The sequence below is a fragment of the Lepus europaeus genome, chromosome 15, assembly GCF_033115175.1.
Source record: "Lepus europaeus isolate LE1 chromosome 15, mLepTim1.pri, whole genome shotgun sequence".
In the NCBI taxonomy this organism is placed as follows: domain Eukaryota; kingdom Metazoa; phylum Chordata; class Mammalia; order Lagomorpha; family Leporidae; genus Lepus; species Lepus europaeus.
The window spans coordinates 84,929,621-84,951,375 of NC_084841.1; the positions used below are offsets into that span (position 1 = coordinate 84,929,621).

At 38.0% G+C, this 21,755-nt stretch overlaps 1 protein-coding gene across 6 annotated transcripts in view; it reads left to right on the forward strand.

Annotated features, from left to right (window-relative positions):
* Positions 1 to 21,755, forward strand: part of TMEM161B (transmembrane protein 161B) — a 77,525-nt gene that overhangs the window by 45,389 nt on the left and 10,381 nt on the right. For 4 of the 6 annotated variants that reach the window (XM_062212429.1, XM_062212428.1, XM_062212433.1 and 1 more), the window contains 4 exons: positions 779 to 935; positions 18,057 to 18,208; positions 18,742 to 18,802; positions 19,244 to 19,384. In XM_062212429.1, coding sequence (XP_062068413.1) covers positions 779 to 935; positions 18,057 to 18,208; positions 18,742 to 18,802; positions 19,244 to 19,384 — 511 coding nt within the window. Of the gene's footprint in view, positions 1 to 778; positions 936 to 18,056; positions 18,209 to 18,741; positions 18,803 to 19,243; positions 19,385 to 21,755 lie in introns of those variants that run through there. The other 2 variants (XM_062212431.1, XM_062212430.1) reach the window with 2 other exon arrangements.

The following is a 21,755-nucleotide window of genomic DNA, read 5'->3' on the forward strand; positions in this document are numbered from 1 at the left end:
ATTATGTGCCAGTACAAGCTTACGAATTGGTGTTTACATATATGAGTCAACATTTTTAGGAGTCCTTCTGAAAAATGATGTTGATATTGTGGACCATACTCATACTCTGCTAGAAGTTCACCAGAATATCTTTACCTTATAAAGAATTTAAAACTGAAATTTGGAGGGTGATGGAATTGTATTTATTTTCAGAGACTGTTAATTTAAATGTAAACTCTTGAGAATAGTTTATTGAAGGAATATGGTTTTATGGAAAATTAAAAGATATCTCATCAGCTTTTCTTACATAGTGGAAGTGGGAATAAAAAGTATATTTTTGATTTTAATCTGTAATAACACAGTTATTGGTCCTTCATTAGTGTAGCTAATATTAACTCTTATATATGTAATAGAAATTAACAATGTAAGTACATCCGTTGTATTCTAAATCAAGCTGAATTCTAATATTAAAAGTATCATAGCTAGATCTTTATGAAAAAGCACAATTTCTGTAAAAAGTACTAATCAGTTAAGGACATAACAACATATTTGCAACCATATTTTGACAAATTAAATAATTTTTGGAAATCATTTCAGGTTTGTTTAATTTATGAGATACTGAAATTTAGTTTTAATGTTAACATCTTGATCTATTTTGCATTTTTAATTTCTCATATTTATAAACATACTACAAATCAACAAATAGGATAAAGTCTAGCATACATGATAATATGCATAAATCCACATAAGCTGTTTATGAAAATTTAAGTGAAAAATTTTTTTTAACTTTCTTTTTCAGCATTGCATTACTTTCCAGAATACCAGTGGCTGGTGGATTTCACGGTGGCTGCTACAGTTGTGTATGTAATTACTGAAGTCTATTACAGTCTTATGAAGCCTACACAGGAGATGAATATCAGCTTAGTCTGGTGCCTGCTTGTTTTGTCTTTTGCAATGTATCCTTCAAAACATCATTGGTATTAACTTAGGAATGTATTTTCCTTTTGCATCTAATACTATTAGATCTCATCTCTGATGTGAAAATAATTTTAGATCATTAGAAAACATTTCTTTGTTGAAATTTTCTCTATGTACTTGAAAATATTTTCAAAGTAATAAAGATAAATAGTTTTAAAAGTTAAATGTAGCCGGCGCCGTGGCTCACTTGTCTAATCTTCTGCCTCCAGCGCCAGCACCCCGGGTCCTAGTCCCGGTTGGGGCTCTGGATTCTGTCCCGGTTGCTCCTCTTCCAATCCAGCTCTCTGCTGTGGCCCAAGTGCTTGGGCCCTGCACCCACATGGAAGACCAGGAGGAAGCACCTGGCTCCTGGCTTCGGATCAGCCCAGTGTACTGGCCAGCCATAGTGGCCATCTGGGGGGGTAAACCAACAGAAAAGGAAGACGTTTCTCTCTGTCTCTCTCTCACTATCTAACTCTGCCTGTCCAAAAAAGTTAAATGTAAAGAAAGATACCACTTCCTTATCTTTCCTTTTTTTTAATCTGAGTCTAAAATCACAGAAGCAGCCTTTCGCCTCTGCATTTCTTTCTTTCTTTCTTTTTTTTTTTTAAAGATTTATTTTATTTATTTGGAAGAGTTACAGAGAGAGGTAGAGACAGAGAGAGAGAGGTCTTCCATCCGCTGGTGCACTCCCCAAATGGCTGCAGTGGCCAGAGTTGTGCTGATCCGAAGCTAGGAGCCAGGAGCTTCTTCCGGATCTCCCACATGGGTGCAAGGGCCCAAGGACTTGGGTGATCTAATACTGCTATTGCAGGCCATAAGAGAGCTGGATCGGAAGAGGAGCAGCTGGGACTAGAACTGGCGCCCATATGGGGTGCCAGCACTTCAGGCCAGGGAGTTAACTGCTGCACCACAGCGCCAGCCCTGGAATTTCTTACCATATGGAAACCACGATGTGATAGATTCAGATAGTATTGTTCCTTGTTCCCTATTCCCTGTCTTTCCTATTCTCCCAAAATAGAAAGCATTTTAATGAATTTATGGTCACTTTTTTCCATGTCATGCTTATGGAAATTTTATTTATAGTTAAGCCTTATAGCGTATTTTACTTTCCTTGAACAATTTTCATTTTTATTGTATGGAAACTAAACTCTTAGACAAAATTGGTGCTACTGCAGTAGTTCAGACACAGCATTTCTCTCTTTTCCAGTGGAAATACCCTCCTCAGTTTTCTGCCTCTCTTGTACAGCTTTTGTCTTGGGACTCTTTACCACCTCCTTAAGGTTTCCCTGTTCCTCTTTCTGGATCCCACCATTTCCTCTTGGCTTACTCTCCTGGCAGACTGCATTCTTGAAATCTTATTTACCTGTAATTATGCTTATTTTTCCCCTTTAGTTGATTGATCCTTTAGTTCAGTAGGAAACACTAAGAAGAAAATATTTTTTCCTGAGAATTTTGAATGCTCTTGAGAAATTGGATGGCCTTTACTTTCCATGTTTACCTCTCCTTTCCCCCAGCATGCACCTGCCTGAAGCTTTTTCTTCTTTTGATATTCTGAGGTTTTATTATTAAGTGTGTTGTGTTCTAGGTTTATCCTTTCAATCTGGAAACTTGTATCTTTTACTGCTGCTAAAAATGTTTTTATTTCTTGTTCATTATTTTTATTGAAATTAAATTGTTTCCTTACACCTTCATTTCCATCTCTTCAGAGGCCAACTTCTTCCAACTCCTAGCTATTGCTGTTCACCTCCATATTTCCATAAGCTTACAAGGCCACAGCTTTATGTTTTAGCTGCTACCATTTCACTTTAAAGTGAGGAAGTAGCATATTTTCGTGGGTTGTTGCTGGTGCTCATTTCTCCTTCATCTCAGCTTTCACATATAGAAGAATATTCAGTGTTAATGTTATAATTGCATGAACACTTCACGTATCAATCCTTGTTTTAATTTTGCATTTGTGTGATTTCTTTGTATGTGTGCTGTCAATTTAACTGTGAACTTTTCTGGGTGTTTAAATGTCAGTATGTTTGGAAGCATTCTTGGTGTATCAGTCTCTGCTTGTGGAGAGTTCTGGTGTCCAAGAGAGGTCCCTGCCTGGATTGGTTGACCTGATGCACAGCTGTGCCCCTGGGGTCACCTATCATGATCTTCCTAGGGTCTCTTTTTGCATAGTTCTTACACTGGAGCTCTGTGTCCTTAGAGTCTATATCTTTGTCCCACTTGGTTTATGTCCTCATTTGGCTGGAGATCGATCTCACCTCCTGATCAGATGGATCCTCCAGTATCACCTTCATGTAAGTTGTGTGGAAGTTACTTTTTTTTTGTGTGACCTTGGCATTTCTGAAAATATTTTTATTCTACCCTATAAATTAATTGACCGAGAATGCAATTCCAGGTTGAAAATCATTCCCCTAATAGTTTTGAAGGCATTATTTCATACATTTTAGAAGGACTGAACAGATCCTTAAAAGTCAACATCTTCATTAAGTGTATTGTGTATTGAGTAGAAGTACTGATCATTTATGCCAATGAGAAGCATCCTCAGAGAGTCAATACTACATGCATTCCAAGAACACAGTATTAAATTCAAGCATTTAAAATGCTATATAATTATGTAGAATTAAATATATGAAAATAGCAGTCAGAATAAAGACCCATCCCTAGATATCAAGTCATATGCAACACACTAAAATTATTTTAACTTGATAGTAATCACTAGGTGACTATTTTGTCATGCTGCTTTTCTCATATTTTAGTAATTCTTATGTCCTTCAAAATTTAAAAACATTATTTATTTAGGAGGCAGAGACAGGCAGAGATCTCCCATATGCTGGTTCACTCCCCACATGTTCACATAGCCAGAGCTGGGACCCTGCCAAAGCTGGGAGGCTACACTCAATCCAAGTTTCCCATGTGGGTGACAGGGACCCAGCTACTTGAGCTGTCACCTACTGCTTCACAGCATGCACATTAGCAGGAAGGTGGAATGGAGAGCGGAGCCAGGACTTAAACATACGTATTCTGATAAAGGCTTTGGGCATCTTAAGTGTCAGCTTAATCCTCTGGACCAAATGGCCACCCCTTCAAAATATTGTTCATTAGTACTCTTCATTTTCTTTATGGTTTATACATATATGAGAATGGATATTCTTGATATGCAGTTTTATATTAATGCAATACAACCCTTGATAATGTACCTACCAGAGGAAAAAATAATTTTTTTATTGTATTTGAAAGAGTTATAGAGAGAGGGAGAGACAGAGAAAGATATCTTCCATCTGCTGGTTCACTCCCTAAACGGCCACAGTGACTGAGGCTGGGTCATACCCAAGCCAAGAGCCAAGAGCTTCTTCAGGTATCCCATATGGATACAGGGACCCAAGCACTTGGTCCATCTTCTGCTGCCTTCCCAGGTGCATTAGCAGGGAGTTGGATTGGAAGTGGAGCAGCCAGGACTAAAACTGGCACCCACATGGGATCCCTGTCCTTCATGTAGCAGTTTAACCCACTGTGCCACAGTACCAACCCCCCAGAGAAATTTCTAAAAGTTCTTATTAGTTCCTATTCATTTTATTTCTGTGAATAAATTTCTTTGTACATTTTGCTCAGTGATACCTAATAACCTGAGACAAAGATCCCACACAGTCTTAAGCACTCACCAGGCTTTGCTTAGTTGTAAGCAGTGTACTCATGAAAGCACCAAATGATAATACCCTGCGGGAATCCCATAGCTGACTGTCTCGCCATTCAACAAAGGATGGAAAGTACTGAGGAATTTACAATCCAAGCTATTTTCTGCTACCTCTATCAAAGTGGTAGAGAAGAAGAAGAAAATAGAATCACATGTATGCTTTGGAACTTGATTTTCATTTAGACCTGTAGCATGTAAGGGAGTAACCTGCATTTAACAGCATGTAGGAGATCAGTATTACTTAAGTGCCAGATACCCAGATTAACACCAAGGAAGAGTCTACTTATAGCCTATCTTTTGTCTTAGTTGTAACATACACAGTTTTGTTTCATGCTTTATAAACTGAGTTCAGCCAGTTCTGGCTTCTCTTTATTTTCTTACTATATATGTCTCCTAACGACTCAAACCCATTCCATTAAGTTCTGCTTCATCCCATAGTCACACATGCCCCAGTTGATTCAGAAATTCTCTGCAGTTATTGATGGAATGTCCTTTGTTAAAGTAGCCTACTTAAAAGTGAGGAAGAAAATTGCTTTATTTCTATTATCATTTTTGTTATCTTCCCCTATTGTATTGAACGTACCTATGAGAGATAGCAGTTACAATTTCTACAGAATCTTAAGATTTCTAAACATACAGGAATGACTTCTCACAGTATGTGACACTATAACCTTGACCCCTGAAACCTCATTGTCAATTATGCTTTCTGCCTTGACTGAGTGGTGCATTCACCAGCCATCATACCTGCTTCTAGTCTGGCTCCTAAATCCAAACTCATTCTCAGCTCTACTCTGCTTTCCCATTTGTATTTTTCCCACCTACTTTGACCAAGTCTGTGAGTGCCAATTCCATTTATGCAAATTACGCACCATGGGGATGATAAAGAATGAAGATAGCCTTGCATTGATGATGGAGTAGTTCTGGTAACTCTTTCCTGCACGGTGTTCCATGAAGTCTAAGAGTCATAGGAGAAATGTTTATTGATTTTATGAGTACAACGCATATCACTTTCATTATATGAATAAAATAAGAAGATAAAAATGGTGCTTGGGAAAAGCCAGAGATTTTTTGGTGCAAGCAAAAACTTGAAAGATTAAAATACAATGTATAGATTAAAAAAAAAACAAAAACAAAAGGAACCTTTCTTGGGAATAAGCTGTAGCAGAGAGAGTAATACTGAGAGAGTTATGTGGATTTGAGTGAGAAGAAAGCTGTTCTACAAAGAAGGATAAAGCTTCTCTGTAGTCCTATTATATTTGGGTAAAGGACTGGATCATGAGTCACATTTCCACAGTGCTTGTATTTTACAATGTGGATGGTTTAAGGTACAAAACCCTATTATGTATGTTTTATGGCTGTGTTTTAAAATTTTAATTTTCCCTGGTTGCCAGACATACACATTTTATTCAAAGATTAAAGCCATGAATAGCTTAAAGTGAAATCTAAGGTTTTCTGGCTTAATATTCAGTTCTGTATGTAGATTTGTAACTTTAAGGTCTACAAATTAAATGTTGTATGTGTTTGTTGTGGGAATTAAACTACTGTTGCAAACTAGCACAGCTTAGTCACCATTTGTACATTCCTTAGAAGGTTCTAAATCATTATATTCTTCATGAAAATGTTCTGCTTTAGATTAATAAGAAAAATGAAACATTAAACCCTGAAGTAGACTTGAAAGATGTCAGGTATGGTGAGAGAGGAACAGAGTCGAAATGATTGAATGTGAGCCAAGGTACTTATTTTATCTTGAAAACTTTTACATAGTGTGCTTTCTTACAGAAACTTTCAGAGATCTTTTGTGACATTAATGCTTTTAGATTACTTGCATTTCAGAGTAAGAACCTAGAGTTAAATAGCGATGTTGAGTAATAGGTTCTTATTTCTATTTATTAATGTATGTGATTGGTTTTTTTCTCATTTAGTTGTAAAACAATGATTAAAACTTAAATGATATCTTTGTTTTAATCCAGAAGCTTACTTAATAGTTTCTTACTTTGTTTTTAACATATAGGTTATGCTTTCAGAAATGCTTGGCTATTGTTTCCCTTCACAATATGGTGAGGCTGAGATCAGCTGTTAGTTTTCTGAAGGGATGAGGTTTTAAACATTTCTGATAGGTTTTGCTTATGTCAGAGAATTTTCAGTTCTTTTCTCTGTGATCAGTAGTTAAACATACATAGCTAAGAAAATATTTCTTTTAAGTTTTGTTGAGAACTATCTGTTTTATTTATTTTAACATTGGAAGGCAGGATCAGATTATTTTTTTGTTTTGTTTTGTTTGAGAGACAGAGAGACAAAGACAGACAAATAGAGTTCCCATCTGCTGATTGATTCCCCAAAGGCCCACAGTGGTCAAGACTGGGTTGGGCTGGGCTGAAAGAGGAGCTCAATTCCTATCTCTCACATAGGGGGCAGGGATCCAGACTACCTCCCAAGGTCTGCATGAGTAGGAAACTGGAGTCAGGAGCCAGAGCCAGAAAGTAAACTCAAGTACTCTGATATGAGTGGTGGGCATTTTTTTTTTTTTTTTAATGATTTATCTATTTGAAAGTCAGTAAAAAGAGAGAAATCTTCCATCTGATGGTTCACTCCCCAGATGGCCATAACTGGAGACCTGGGCTGATCCAAAACCAGGAACTGGGAACTTTATCCAGGTCTCCCATGTGGGTAAAGGGGCCCAAGGATCTGGGCCATCTTCCATTGCATTCCTAGGTGCAGTAGCAGGGAGATAGGTAGGAAGTGGGGCAGCTAGGACTCAAACCTGCACCCATATGGAATGCCAATGCTGGAGGCAGCAGCTTTATCTGCTATGTCACAGCACTGACCCTACTCGTTTACTACTTTATAAAATAAGTTAAATACTTAGTTCTGTTTTAATTTGGAAATATATACATATACTATTGAATCTTTGCCCGTAAAAGTCAAAGTTGCATTGAATTCTTTTAGCTTTAAGATGATAGTGAACATTCCTAATAGTATTAATTGACATAAGTATTTTATGATATTTGAATTAATAGGACCTGGAAATAATGTCTGTGCATTAGATTTAATGATTAATACATATATGTGGGGCCAGTGTTGGGGCCTAGATGATAAAACTGCCATCTACAACGCCAGTATTCCATTTGGACACTGGTTCAAGTCCCGGTTGCTCCACTCTGATCTAGCTCTGCGTTAATGGCCTGGGAAAAGCAGCGGAAGATGGCCCAAATGCTTTACCCTTGTGGAAGACCTGGATGAAGCTTCTGGCTCCTGGCTTTGATCTGGCCCAGGCCTAGCCATTTGAACTGTTTGGAGAGTAAACCAGTAGATGGAAGATCTCTCTCTCTCTCTCTCTTTCTCTGTTACATTTCCCTCATCCCTTGCCACTGTAACTGTGCCTTTCAAATAAATAAAAATAAATCTTAAAAAAAATTATAATTTACGCTATGAATGTGTCTTACATTCTATTAAACTCCAGGATATGACATACCTTTTTTCCATTGTAAGGGTAAATTATAGATCAAGATTTTATTAAGATCTATGCTGGGGCCAGCGCCGTGGCTTAACAGGCTAATCCTCCGCCTAGTGGCGCCGGCACACCGGGTTCTAGTCCCGGTCGGGGTGCCGGATTCTGTCCCTGTTGTCCCTCTTCCAGTCCAGCTCTCTGCTGTGGCCTGGGAGTGCAGTGGAGGATGGCCCAAGTGCTTAGGCCCCTGCACCCCATGGGAGACCAGGATAAGCACCTGGCTCCTGCCTTCGGATCAGCAGTGCGGCGGCCATTGGAGGGTGAACCAACGGCAAAGGAAGACCTTTCTCTCTGTCTCTCTGTCTCTCTCTCTCTCTCACTGTCCACTCTGCCTGTCAAAAATAAAAATTAAAAAAAAAAAAACAAAAAAAAAGAAAGATCTATGCTGGGCCAGCGCCGTGACTCACTTGGCTAATTCTCTGCCTGCGGCGCTAGCACCCCGGATTCTAGTCCCACATGGGGCACCGGTTCTGTCCCAGTTGCTCCTCTTCCAGTCCAGCTCTCTGCTATGGCCCGGGAAGGCAGTGGAGGATGGCCCGGGTGCTTGGGCCCTGCACCCACATGGGAGACCAAGAGGAAGCACCTGGCTCCTGGCTTCGGATCAGCGCAGCTTACCAGCCATGGTGGCCATTTGGGGAGTGAACCAATGTAAAGAAGACCTTTCTCTTTGTCTCTCTTTCTCTCTCACTGTCTAACTCTGCCTGTCAAATAAAAAAAAAAGATCTACACTGAATTTTCTAGAATACTTTTATCAAATGTTATATATATGCATAGTTTTATATTTAGAGTATTAAGAATGTCAGAAAACCAGCAATCATCTTCCATAGCCTCTGATGACTTCTCCTGGCTGTTAGCTTCCTATCTATCTGTCTCTTCTGGGTTATGAAATCTCTGTACTTCTAAGTATAGTGCTTATATTACCAATATTATTTATTTTGTTATAGTAAACTTCCTGAGGCAATGTAACCTTAAAAAAAAAAAGAAAAAGAAAAGGGTTTATTTTGGCTCATGGATCTAGAAGTGCAAAGCCTAGGGGCTTCATGTGGTGGTGGCCTTCTTGCCAGAGTCCCCACGCAGCACAGATCATCACAGGTCAAGGAACAGGAGGCGTGCATGTATAACACAACCAAAATTCAGTCATGAGGTATGGGGGGGTGGGGGTCGCCCATATAATCTAATCACTTCCCTAGGGCTCAGTAAACAGCATAATTGGATAGAGTTTTCAGCCTTCTAGTGCCATTAACTTAAGAGTTTGGGGGCCAAATGATGTTCAGACCATAGCAATGTATGCATACTGTAAGGTTCTTCGGTTTCTTTTATAGTTTTTATAAATTAATTGCTTGTTATAAAAATTTACCATTTTTTCTTTGTGCTTATTATTAATTACATTAGATTTTCAGTGCAGTTGTTAACCAGTTCCCTTCTAACTGTATTAATTTCTTTCTCATTTCCCATGGAGAAAACCTTAGAGACTTCCTGCTGTTCTCTGGCTTTGGGCTGAAGTGGATGCCTTTCAGGCCAGCAACATAACTGTTAATCATGGGGCTGATTTTTGTTCTCATCCTAAGAATTTTCTTTTCCTTCCTCCCAAGTTTAATTTCCCATTTCCAAAATCCAGTGTTTTTCTCTTTTCTTGATTTGTTCAAAAGTTTTGGTGTACCTTTCTATCACGGTGCACATATGAGCTATTTTTAGACTTTGTGGTTTTGAAGCTGTCTTAATTTTGTGCTCTCATTATTTGGTATTCGGTTGGATATAAAATCTAGGTTACTAATATGAGTATTTTTCTTCATAATTTTGAAGACACTGCTCCATTGTCCTCAATCTTGAGTGTTGGTGTTAAGAATTACAACATTGTGATATTTAATCTTTCCTGTATGACTTCTTTTGCTTCATTTATCCTCTCAGAAAACTTTTACAGTCTTCTGATATTTTGTTTTTGAAAGTCTGTCATCATACATTTCATGAGGAACTATTAGTTCATAATGCTGGGATTTCGTGGGCTGTTTTTTAAATTTCATGTTTAAACAAATTTTTATTTACTTATTTGCAGAGAGAGACAGAAAAAGAGACAGAGGGAGTTCTCCCATCAGCTGATTCAATCCCAGATGCCCACAGCAGCTGGGGTTGGGCAAGACCAAGGCTGGGAACTCAATCCAAGTCTCCCATGTGGGTGACAGGGACCTAATTTCTTGAGACATCATCTACTGTCTCCCAGAGCGAACATTAGCAGGAAGCTAGAATCAGAAGCAGAGCCAGGACTTGAACTCAGGCATTCCTGTATGGGATTTGGTCACCCTAGGTGGTGTCTTTAACTGTTATGCCAAATATCCACCCTCTGGTGGGATTTTTTAATTTGAAAAATTCAAGTTTGAAAATTTTATTTCTTGTAAGAATTTGCCCTTCTATTGTTAACTTACCTCCCCCATTCATTTTCACTCACTATTGTTCATCAAATATTGTACATCAAAGACTGATCTTCTCATCACCTTTTCTCTCATTTCCATCTTTGTCTTTTTGTTTTCTTTATGGGAAATTATCCCTGACATTTTTTTTCAAACATTTGTATTTTCAATTTATCCTATTTTTAATTTTTCTAAACTTATTTTCACTAACAATTCCTTTTTCATAGCATTCTGAGCTTGTTTCTAGGACTCATTTATTATTGCTTAGCTTTATGAAATATGAACATGTCTCCTATAAGAGACACCTGTGTGTAAAAACATGTACACTTTTATTTACATATTATTAAAAAAAAAAAACCTTTTATTAACTGCTGCTTGTATCATCTCTTTTTTTTCCCCAAGTTCTTTTTCCTGTGGCTAATTTTATCTCTTTAATATAAGATGCTGTGCTCTAAAGCAGGGGTTAGAAAACTATGGCCTACAGTAACTGGGTTGCAGCCCACTTTTGTGTAGCTCTTGAGCTGAGATTGGCTTTTAATATTTGTTAAGAGGTGGAGAGGAAAGGCAGACAGAAAAATTCAGTACAGAGAAAGTATATGGCCACAGACCCTCAAATATTTACTATCTGTTCCTGAGAAAGTTTGCTAATCCCATCTTTAGTGTCTAAGGATTCCTTTCATATTTTAGAGTCAGACACTAAAAGCTAAGTAGAAGCTCTTCACTTAAGCAGGGCTTGGTTGATTCCACTGAAGAAGAACTTGGTAATGCTAAAGTTATTTTGTTTTAGGTAGCCCGTAGTGTCATTGTGTATTGGTCTTGTCTTTGGCACTTTCTGTTTTATCTAGAGAAAATCTCAATCTGCTGCTCAGGGTGTACAACCTGCTGTGCACATTGCCACAGTGAATACAGACAGTCCCAGACTTAGGATTTTCTGACCTTAGAATGGTGTAAAAGCAATACACTCTTAGTAAAACATATTTTGAATTCTAAATTTTGATCTTTTTCTAGGCTAGTGCTGTGCTTTACAACTTTTCGCTTGCGATATTGGACAGTGCACCAAGAAGCCACAGCTCCCTAGAGCCTTCCATTTGCAAGAGTAAATGACTGGCACTATACATTGTACTGTGTTGCTAAGCTATGATGATCAGCAGGTTGGGTGTACTTGTATTAAGTTCATTTTCAACTTAGAATGTTTATCAGGACTTAACCCTACTGCAAATCGAGGAGCAGCTGTCCTACCTTTAACTATATGGACTTTCATTTAATCATCCTGGTTTCAGCACATGTGACTTAATTTCAGCTCTGCTTGCCAAAGGTTTAGTTTTTTTGGAGGCAAAATATGCTAGTCTTCTGTTAGAGAGCATTTGGTTGTATGGTTGCATAGGAAGACAATGGAGCAAAGAGTTGGGTGTCTAATTGCTGCCTCTGTTGAGTTTACCCATGTCTGTTTTCAGGCTATGCCACTCCACTGCAGCTCGTGGAATCCTGTACCTCTTTAATTAAACTTCAGTGGAAAAGATTTAAACATTACTAGGAACCCTACCATTATGCAGTTCATCTGTCTTTAGATACATTCTCATATTATTCTTTGATATTGGAAGTTTTATGTAATTCAGTTATCTAGAAAACATCAAATTGTTGCTGAGAACTAGAAGGAAGTATTTAGCTTTCAGAGTAACCCTCTGAGGTGGTGCAGCAGCTGCATTTCACAAGTGAAACTGAGACACCAAGAGATTAGATTCCCTGTGGAAAATAATGTCTTAAGAGTAGAAAATCATCCCTCCCTCCCTCCCTCCCTCCCTCCCTTCTTCCCCCCCTCTCTGTGACTCCAAAAGAAACAAATCTTTAAAAAGGAAAAGAGAGTAGAAGAAGAAGAATTCATCTAGACACTCCAGCTCTAGATGATTCTTTACAGTGCTGTCACACTGTGGTTTTAGGTGGCACATGATTACACAGCAAGTGAATTATAGTGGTAAATGCTATAATAAGTTCAAAAGAGGGAGAGAATGGTCAGGCTGGAGAGGTAATGGTAAGCTTCATGCAGGAAGTAAAGCTGTAGTCGAGTCTTTGATTAGATGGAGGCAAGCAAGCAGGGCAGTTCAGATGATAGAGACCATGACCCAAGGCAGTATAGCAGTTATAGTCAGGAGATGGTAAATACACTGTTCTGACTTAAGTGTGGGTTTGGAGGTCATTAAATGAAAATTTGAACATGTGGGCATGGCCAGATGCTAGTATAACATATCAAAATATTTAGTGTGTATTTTATACTGGAATACTTGGAGATTTTGTTCTAATGTGGAACTCACTGAATACTTGGTTTAAGATTTATCCAGTATGTAATATGTGAGGAGCCAGGATATAGTATTTTAGGCATCTGTAGTGTGAGATTGTATCACATTAAAGTTTTAGGGGAAAGGGCACAATCATGCTTCATGCCAGGTTCAGGTTGTATCTAATTTTGTTTTCCTTTAGTGTTGACATATTTTGTCATTTATTTAATTATTCTAGGGTAACAAGTTTGGCAGTAAGTGTAATCTTTGGAAAAATTTCATTCTGGTCATTTGATAACCACTTTTGGCCAAAAGATGTTATTGTACTTTTCAGTATAAATAAAGGTCTTGAAAATGACTGGAGAGATGGATTTGGATGGATTTGTGGTGTTTGATTTTTGTAAAAATAAGCCACTAGTTTGTTTTGTTTTGGAGAAATGAGAAAGAACATGGGATTCAGAGTGTTTTGGAGGGAAAAATTGGGGTAACTGTATCCTAGAATTATCATTCTTAAGGTTAGAAGAACTTTCCTTTAAGACTTGTAAAATTGTTCCTTACTTACTTTTCTTTTTAAAGATTTTTTTTTTTTTTTTTTTGACAGGCAGAGTTAGTGAGAGAGAGAGACAGAGAGAAAGGTCTTCCTTCCGTTGGTTCACCCCCCAAATGGCCGCCATGGCTGGCGAGCTGCACCAATCTGAACAGGAGCCAGGTGCTTCCTCCTGGTCTCCCATGCAGGTACAGGGGCCCAGGCACTTGGGCCATCCTCCACTGCCCTCCCGGGCCAAAGCAGAGAGCTGGACTGGAAGAGGAGCAACCAGGACTAGAACTCAGTGCCCATATGGGATGCTAGCGCCTCAGACGGAGGATTAACCAAGTGAGCCACAGCGCCAGCCCTCCTAACTTACTTTTTAAAAGAAAATTGGTATTCAGAGATAGATTCTTGATTTTTGAAAAGAAAAATTTAAAATTTAAAATCTGCTATTTTTTTTGTTTGCTTTCATTGTTTTCACACTGGTTATCAGCTCAAAGTGATTAATACCACTTATTAGTTGTAAATACAATGTGATTATGTTTTAAAATTTGCATAATTTTTAAACAGTAACAGATTCTTGTGTATGTATTACCTTATTTTCTCCTATGAGAAGAAAATTTAAGCATAGACTTCGAAGTTTTACTACTAAAAAAAATCATAATAGAAATTGCAGTGTTTTCTGATAGGCCTAAGAGTCAAAGGAATCACACAAACAAGATTAATGTCTGCTAATACTAACTGATAAAAAAAAAAAAAGGTGGGGGGGGGAGAGAAGGATCCAACATGGGAAGCAGGATACACAGCAGACTCATAGAATGACAGATGTCCTAAATAGCACTCTGGCCTCAGAATCAGCCCTTAAGCCATTCGGATCTGGCTCAAGAGCCTATGAGAGTATTTCAGGCATGGAAAGCCAAGACACACTGGGGAAAAAAAAAAAGATGAAGAAGAAGACCTAAATGAAGGATCTCAGCGAGTGTGATCCCAGTGGAAAGAACGGGGCCATCAAAGTAGGAGGTAACTTTCTCTGAAGGGAGGAGAGAACTTCCACTTTGGCTATGGCCTTGTCGGAATAGGATCGAAGTCGGCGAACCCTAAAGGGCTTCCATAGCCTCGGCAACTCATGGCTAGAGCCTAGGGAGATTACTGATGCCATAAACAAGAGTGTCAAATTGTTAAATCAACATCAGGAGTCACTGTGTACTTGCGTCCCATGTGGGACCTGTCCTTAATAGGCTGTCAAAGGTGAAGTAATGATATAGCTAGTACTGAAACGGTATTTTTACACTTTGTGGTTATGTGTGGGTGCAAACTGATGAAAGCTTTGCTTAGTATATACTGAAGCGATCTTCGGTATACAAAGATAATTGAAAATGAAAAAAAAACAAACCCTTGGTTTTAAATTGGAAATTACATAGAAAAATAATCAATCTTTTTTTAAAAAAAATATCTTGCAGAATCTCGGTCATTAATGTGATGTACACTGTTATTTAATGCTATAACTAGTACTCCAACACTATTTTTTCACTTTGTGTTGCTATGGGAGGACAAACTGTTGAAATCTTTACATATACTAAACTGATTTTCTATATTTAAAGAGAATTGAAAATGAATCTTGATGGGAATGGAAGGGGAGAGCGAGTGGGAAGGGGGAGGGTTGCGGGTGGGGGGGAAGTTGTGGGGGGGGAAGCCTTTGTAATCCATGAGCTGTACTGTGGAAATTTATATTCACTAAATAAAAAAATAAAATAAAATAAAATAAAAAATCAAGCAACACACACACAAAAAAAAGAAATTGCAGTGTTTTTGACTTTGGTGAATTATAAAACTGTTCAAAGAGCTTAGATTATGCAGGATGGTTTTAGATGAATGCTTTTTAACCATTTTTTTCTGCCTGGCATTCACAACTGGCTCCATCAAAAGTACTTGTCATTACAAATTCTTTTACCCTGGTTAATGGGATGGCTTTGCATTGATGTGAGGTGAGTTCTGCCTGTATCTTCTTATCTACAAACTCTTAATTACTGTCAGGGTCCTAGTCTCTAGCTATATATGGTCTTCGTAATATTTTTCCTTTGAAAGTCTATTAACTGCAACTAGAAACTACCAGTATTTGTCTTTGAGTTAAGGGCTTAAATGGAGAAACTCTGAATTGAATGATAGTCTTATAGAAAGTGTAGAAAAGAATAATGGTAGGTTGCATGAAATGATTACATTGTAAATTTTTTGAATGATTTATTTATTTATTTGAAAGGCAGAGCTACCAAGTGGCAGAGAGACAGACAGAGTTGGTCTTCCATCTGCTGGTTCACTCCCCAGATGGCTGAGCCGATCAGGAGCCAGGAGCTTCTCTCAAGTCTCCCACATGAGTGCAGGGGCCTCAGGACTTGGGCCATCGTCTGCTTTCCCAGGCCACAGCAGAGAGTTAGCTGAGTTGGATAGAAGTGGAGCAGCCAGGACTCAAACCAGTGCCCATATGGGATGCCGGCACTGCAGGTAGCAGCTTTACCTGCTACACCGCAGCACCTACCCCAGAAGGTTTTTTTTTTTTAATCACTTTTTTTCTTAAAATTATATGGGAATTAAGTGTGCTTCTGTTGAAATACCATTCATCAACAATCACAAAAGACCAAAATAAAGTCTCATTAATAATTTTATTGAAATTGATGTCCTTTACATTTATCAATCCTAGTTAAGCTTGGTATTACAGAATCATACCAACTTTTCCAGTATTGCTCTGTACTCCTACTGCTTATGTACATGGTTTCGTACCTGTTAGCCAAAAGGAAATAAGATTGAGAATATGTTTAGAGAAAATTTTAAACAATAATGTTCGATGATTTTAGAAAGAATTTGGAAGAATAGCACATAGAAATACCACAAAATACTACCTAATAAGGACTAGAGTATAAATACTGCTTTTTAAATGCTTACTCTCTACTTTGAAGGAATTGTTAGTTTTGCAAATTGTATGATTTGAAGATCTCCCTTGTTATAAAAATAATTTAACGTCTCTTTTCATCTTCCTGCCCAACACTGTAGAAAAACTCAGATTCTGAGAATGTTTGAACTGTCTGCCTCTGCAGAGACAATGCTATTTTAAAAAGACCTCATGTCAGGGTAGGCACTGTTGCGTAGAAGGCTAAGCCTCTACCTGCGGTGCCAGTTCATGTCTCAGCTCCTCCTCTTCCAACCCAGTTCTTTGCTTGCAGTCTGGGAAGGCAGTGGGACTTGGCCCAAATAAATTTGGGAGGTGGATTTACAGACACAGAGAGGGAGAGACAGAGAGGTCTTCCATCTGCTGGTTCAGTCCCCAAGTGGCTGCAGTGGCAGGAACTGGGCCAATCAGGAGCCAAGAGCGTCTTCCAGGTCTCCCACCCAGGTACAGGGACCAAAGCACTTGGGCCATCCTATACTGCCTTCTCAGGCCACAAGCAGAGAGTTGGGTTGGAAGAGTAGCAACTAGTGCTAGAACCAGCGCTCATATGGGATGCTGGCACCACAGGCAAAGGCTTTACGTAAAGCACAGTGGCGGGCCCAGTAAGTAAAATCTTTTTTTTTTTTAAAAAAAAATCTCATGTCTTACTGCTAAACTCCCATGTAATTCAGATGCTGTCTAGTTTGGCAGCATAATCAATTTTTATGTATGCACAGACTCTGGATCCAGATCACCTAGATTTCAATCTCAGTTGCCCTTAATCTGACGGATTTTTACTTAACCTAATCTCTGTGTCATGGTTTCTTTTTTCTTTAAGAGTTCTCTCTTGTTTGTCTCTCTGTCTCTGTCTCTCTGGGTGTGTGTGGGTGTGTTTGTATGTTTACTCTGTAAAGTAATGGGAATAGTGTGGCCACTGTGAAGATTAAATGAGATACTTGATAAAGCTTGGTATATGGTGTGTATGAAATGACTGCTGTTGCTGTGAAGTCTATATGAAGGTGCTTGTCTGTGTTTCTAAGCTAGGTGCCTTTTATTTTGTTTGTTTGAGAACAGCTTGGAGTTCTGTGTTGTATCTTTCGATCATGCTCTGATTAGATCTTTAGTGAATTATTGTGGGGTTGAATTTCAGTGAAGATGAGCTCTTGAGTATGTTTTGATAGGTGAGAATGCAGAAACTTTTTTGAACAGTTAACGAACTTTTTCACTCTATATGTTGTTTTTAATTCTCTTGTGAAATGATGATCTTAAATAACACAGCTCACAGTGGTTATTACATGGTTACTAATAATTCTCAGATTTTAAGTTGTTGGGTGATGACAGGTGATCCCTGTGATGGATGTTTATGTTTTATTGTTAACTGTTTGACAAACATGCCCACAAAGATAGTTTTTTGAAATAACCTGTGCCCTGACTTTTCTTGTCACTGAGAACCTATTGCCTAAAATTCCTTTAATAACCTGTCAGTAAAATGTCAGATAAACGAGGAGTATATTGCCTAATTACAACTTAATGTATGGATGCATTTTTCCTTGAGTTGAAAATGTTACATCCGTCACTTAGATTTATTTTGCTTGTATGTCCTGTTTTCAGGGAACCAAGTCAGACTTTTGTGTGTTCTTTACTTCCTTCCAAAAGACAGCTTGTAGATAAGCGTGTTGTAGACTCAGAAAAGAGCTATAGTCAGATTTTATGGGAGCTCATGTCCTATGGAGATAGTTGTGTGTAGCTCCCACAAAGATATTTGTGGTTTTTCCTCAACTTTTCCTTCTGCAGCAAAGTTCTGTTTTCATTAACTACACACTATTTTAAAGTAGAGGATGGCGGTGAAAGGTCACTTTGTGTCACCTTCGGATTTTTTTTCTTCGTCAAAGCCATGGCAGTCTTGATTGTAACAGAAAATTATCTGGAATTTGGACTCGAAACAGGTAATAGTTGAATACAGCTTTACAAATTAGGTTTGCTTTTTCTATGGTTAATATTTTTCTTCAGTGTTTGAGTAAGCTTTGTGTCTGATAAATTTTTAAAATTAAATTTGAAGAGTATATTTTGTGGTGTTCTAATAAATTAACCTTTATTAGTCTTAAGTAATCTCTCTTTGCTTATTGGTTTTTGTTTCAGCTAAGTTTTTTTGTTAACCTTTTTCCAAAGAAATTACCCCCTCATTTTTTTTTCCTCAAAGTTAAGTTTCTGTAATGCTAAAGTTTACTCACATAGTTTAAAGAATTAATGCAAATTTTATGCACATTCATAGAATGTACAAATATCAAAGGGAAGCTTTCAAAGACTGTTCCTGCTAATAACCAAATTTTATTGCATTTTGGCATACTAATTAACACATGAAAGAGCTAAGCTAGTCACATCGAAATTTAAGATGCTCTGTTTTTTAGCATTTTATTTCCTAGGAAAGATTCTGTATTTTACCCCTGTATTATGAATGTCTTTTTTTTTTTTTTTACAGGATTTACAAATTTTTCAGACAGCGCAATGCAGTTTCTCGAAAAGCAAGGTGTAGAATCTCAGTAAGTTTTTGAATAATTAAGTTATTTAAGTTTTTAATTTTCCATTTTTATTAAAGTATTAACTAAATGATTATTTGTTTTTAATTAGTCAAAACAATAATAATTTGGGCTGTCACTTCTAAAAACATACTTTGAAATTTTACAGCTGTATTAAGGTGGTATCTTTTATAAAAGACTTCTTACGAAGATTTGCTCTTACTTAATTTCTCTGCCTCTAGAGATAAAACTGTATTTCAATCATGTATCAGCTCTCTGTTGAATATACAGGTTGAATTGTGATTAAGGAGTTGAGTAGTTTATATTTCACCAAGATCTTGGATAAGTACAGTCCTTTAGGAGAAGTTCACTTGGTTTGCCTATAGCTGTGATTTGTTCGGTGATTAATCAGAAGAAAGAAATTTCCTAGAAAGTCATCCGTTTTTTAAAAATTTTTGTTTTTAGGGGTCCTGTTTCAAAACTTACTTTCAAATTTTTCCTGGCTATTTTCTGCTCACTCATTGGGGCTTTTTTGACATTTCCTGGATTGCGACTGGCTCAAATGCACCTGGATGCCCTGAATTTGGCAACAGAAAACATTACACAGTAAGCGGAAAATGTACATAAGCACATGCAGATAGATAAATGTTTCCACCTTGATGAAGGTATAGCACTGTCATAGAACCATAAGTTATTGCACTGAACAGTAATAAACCACTTGATGTCACGTCACCTCCTCTCTCAACTCTGAGTAGTGACTGTCATTCAAGTCTTAATCCTAAGTTAGGTTGAAAAAAATGTGCCTTTGATTACTAAAGTTGTTTCATCTGTTAAACTGGAAATACCATGTTTATGTTAGATTCTTTTTAATTTAGAGTCTTATAATGTTGCACTCTCTACAGCTGAAATGAGGACCTTTGGAAGTTTTCTTTGTAAAAAAAAATCATTTTATTTAGCAATATTGATTTTAAGCGTTACATAAATTTATTTAAATAGTTTTTAACTTCATTTACTGTATTAAAAATTTTTGTTTTCAAACTAAAAGTTGTTTGTATAAGAGATATCTGCTTTCCTTCAGTTATTGATCTATTAGTAATAAAGCATTTTTATTTTGGTTATTGCCAATCCTGTACTTACACAATTTTTTTCACCTACCAAGTTCTATTCCAGTTCAGCCGTGGAGAAATCATGTTGGATCTCTACATGTAGTTCAAAGTCTTTCACTATGTTCTTGTGGTGGGCACAGGTTTTTTTGTTGTTGACATAGACACCTTGGCGAGACAGGCTTCTATCTACTTTAGTTTGTAGCCAGATCCACGTTCCTGTCTCATCATTTGTTTTGCAGTGGAAGCCCAACTTGAGAGCATTCCATTCTGATACATGTATCCATGCTCATTCCGTTTCCCTAAGTGGTTGTATTTCCTAACATGCCTGCTCTCTGATACCCTCGATGTAATGATGCCCATTCTCTGGTCTCTGTCACATGCTTGTCTCTCACTTAGGTTATTTCCCCATGGTTTGATTCTGACAGTACTGGTTCCCACCCTCCCTCCACTTTCCTCCATCAGCTTTGTGCATGTGTTTACCTTTTCTCACCTCGCACCACATGCTCCATCATCCCTCTTTTTTCCACCTTTTACTCAGCATGCTCTTGGCTATATACTGCCTTTCTCCCACTCCCCTTCTCTTTAATGGCTTCTTTTAAGACAAACCTGGTTCTCCCCCTCCTCTCTGCACACACACTTCAGTCCACTAACCCTGGTGTTATGATTTAAATAAGCTGAAAAGGGTGGGTGGAGGGGAGCCCTTCACAAGCTACTGAAACCGCTGTGGGCTGCTCCTTGGTACTGGAGTGTTCCCTAGCAACACTGCATACCTAATACTGCTTGCTTCCCCCGCACTCCATGGTTTACCCCGGCTAGAGGATGAAGGAATCACTTTATAAAAACATTTAAAGCATTTAGTGGTGGTTAGGAAGGGGGTTGGTGGGGGCCTGGTTGTGCCCAGTTTAGTGTCCTTTTCAGTAAAATGTGGCTTCTTTTCAAAAATATTTTTCCTTAGTAGGGATTTGGGGTTTTATTTTATTTGCAATTTGTTGCAGCCCTTATTGTGTTGTACTCTGCCTTGCTAGAAGGGTGTGGGCAAGCTAGTTCTGTTATGAGAGTGACATGACTGGCACAAAGAGCAGCATTCTCGTCACCTACTTGTCTGGACACTCAGACCTGTTGTCATATCAGAGGTTAGAACTAGGTTCCACCTTTCCCTGTGAGATGTTCTAAAATGTGTGTGTCTGTGTTTTTTAAACCCTCCTGTTTAGCTGTTTAATGTGTTGATAATGAAAGCAGTTTACAGTCATAACATAGTCTGAAGAATTTGCCTACTGTTTTAAGAAAAATTTTACTAGCCATGTATTTCTGTGGGATACAGACTTGGACAGCAGTTAAGAAGTTAGAGCTCAGACCTGAAACTCTTTACCGTATTATTAAGGGTATTACCTTGTCAAAAGTAAGGTATAATTCTTCGTTTGTAGAGGCTAGGGAAATTAGTTTCACCTTTGTTCATAATTGCCCAACATGAAATAAAACTATGTGAATCACTTGTGATTTTCACAGTGTAATTTAATCATGATACATGATCATTGAGTATTGAAGGTTCCACAGGTAACAGGTGCAGTCAGGTCTAGCTGCCGTGTGTCTTGTGTTAGGGACCTGACTTAGTCACTACCACTTACCTGTGGGTAGTGAGCAAGTACTTCATTTCAGCTTCACTGGTAAGTATTCGATGACTCTTCTGTACTGAAAATCCAATGGATTCATTGACTGTATTAGAAAATCATTAAACTACTCATTCATTAAATCAGAGATACAGGATTTTTGAAGAATATACTAGAGTACAAGTGAAATCTGGATTTTAGTCCTAGTTCTGCCTCTAACTTGTTATGTTGCCATGAGCAAGTCATTTAACTTTCTTTGACCTG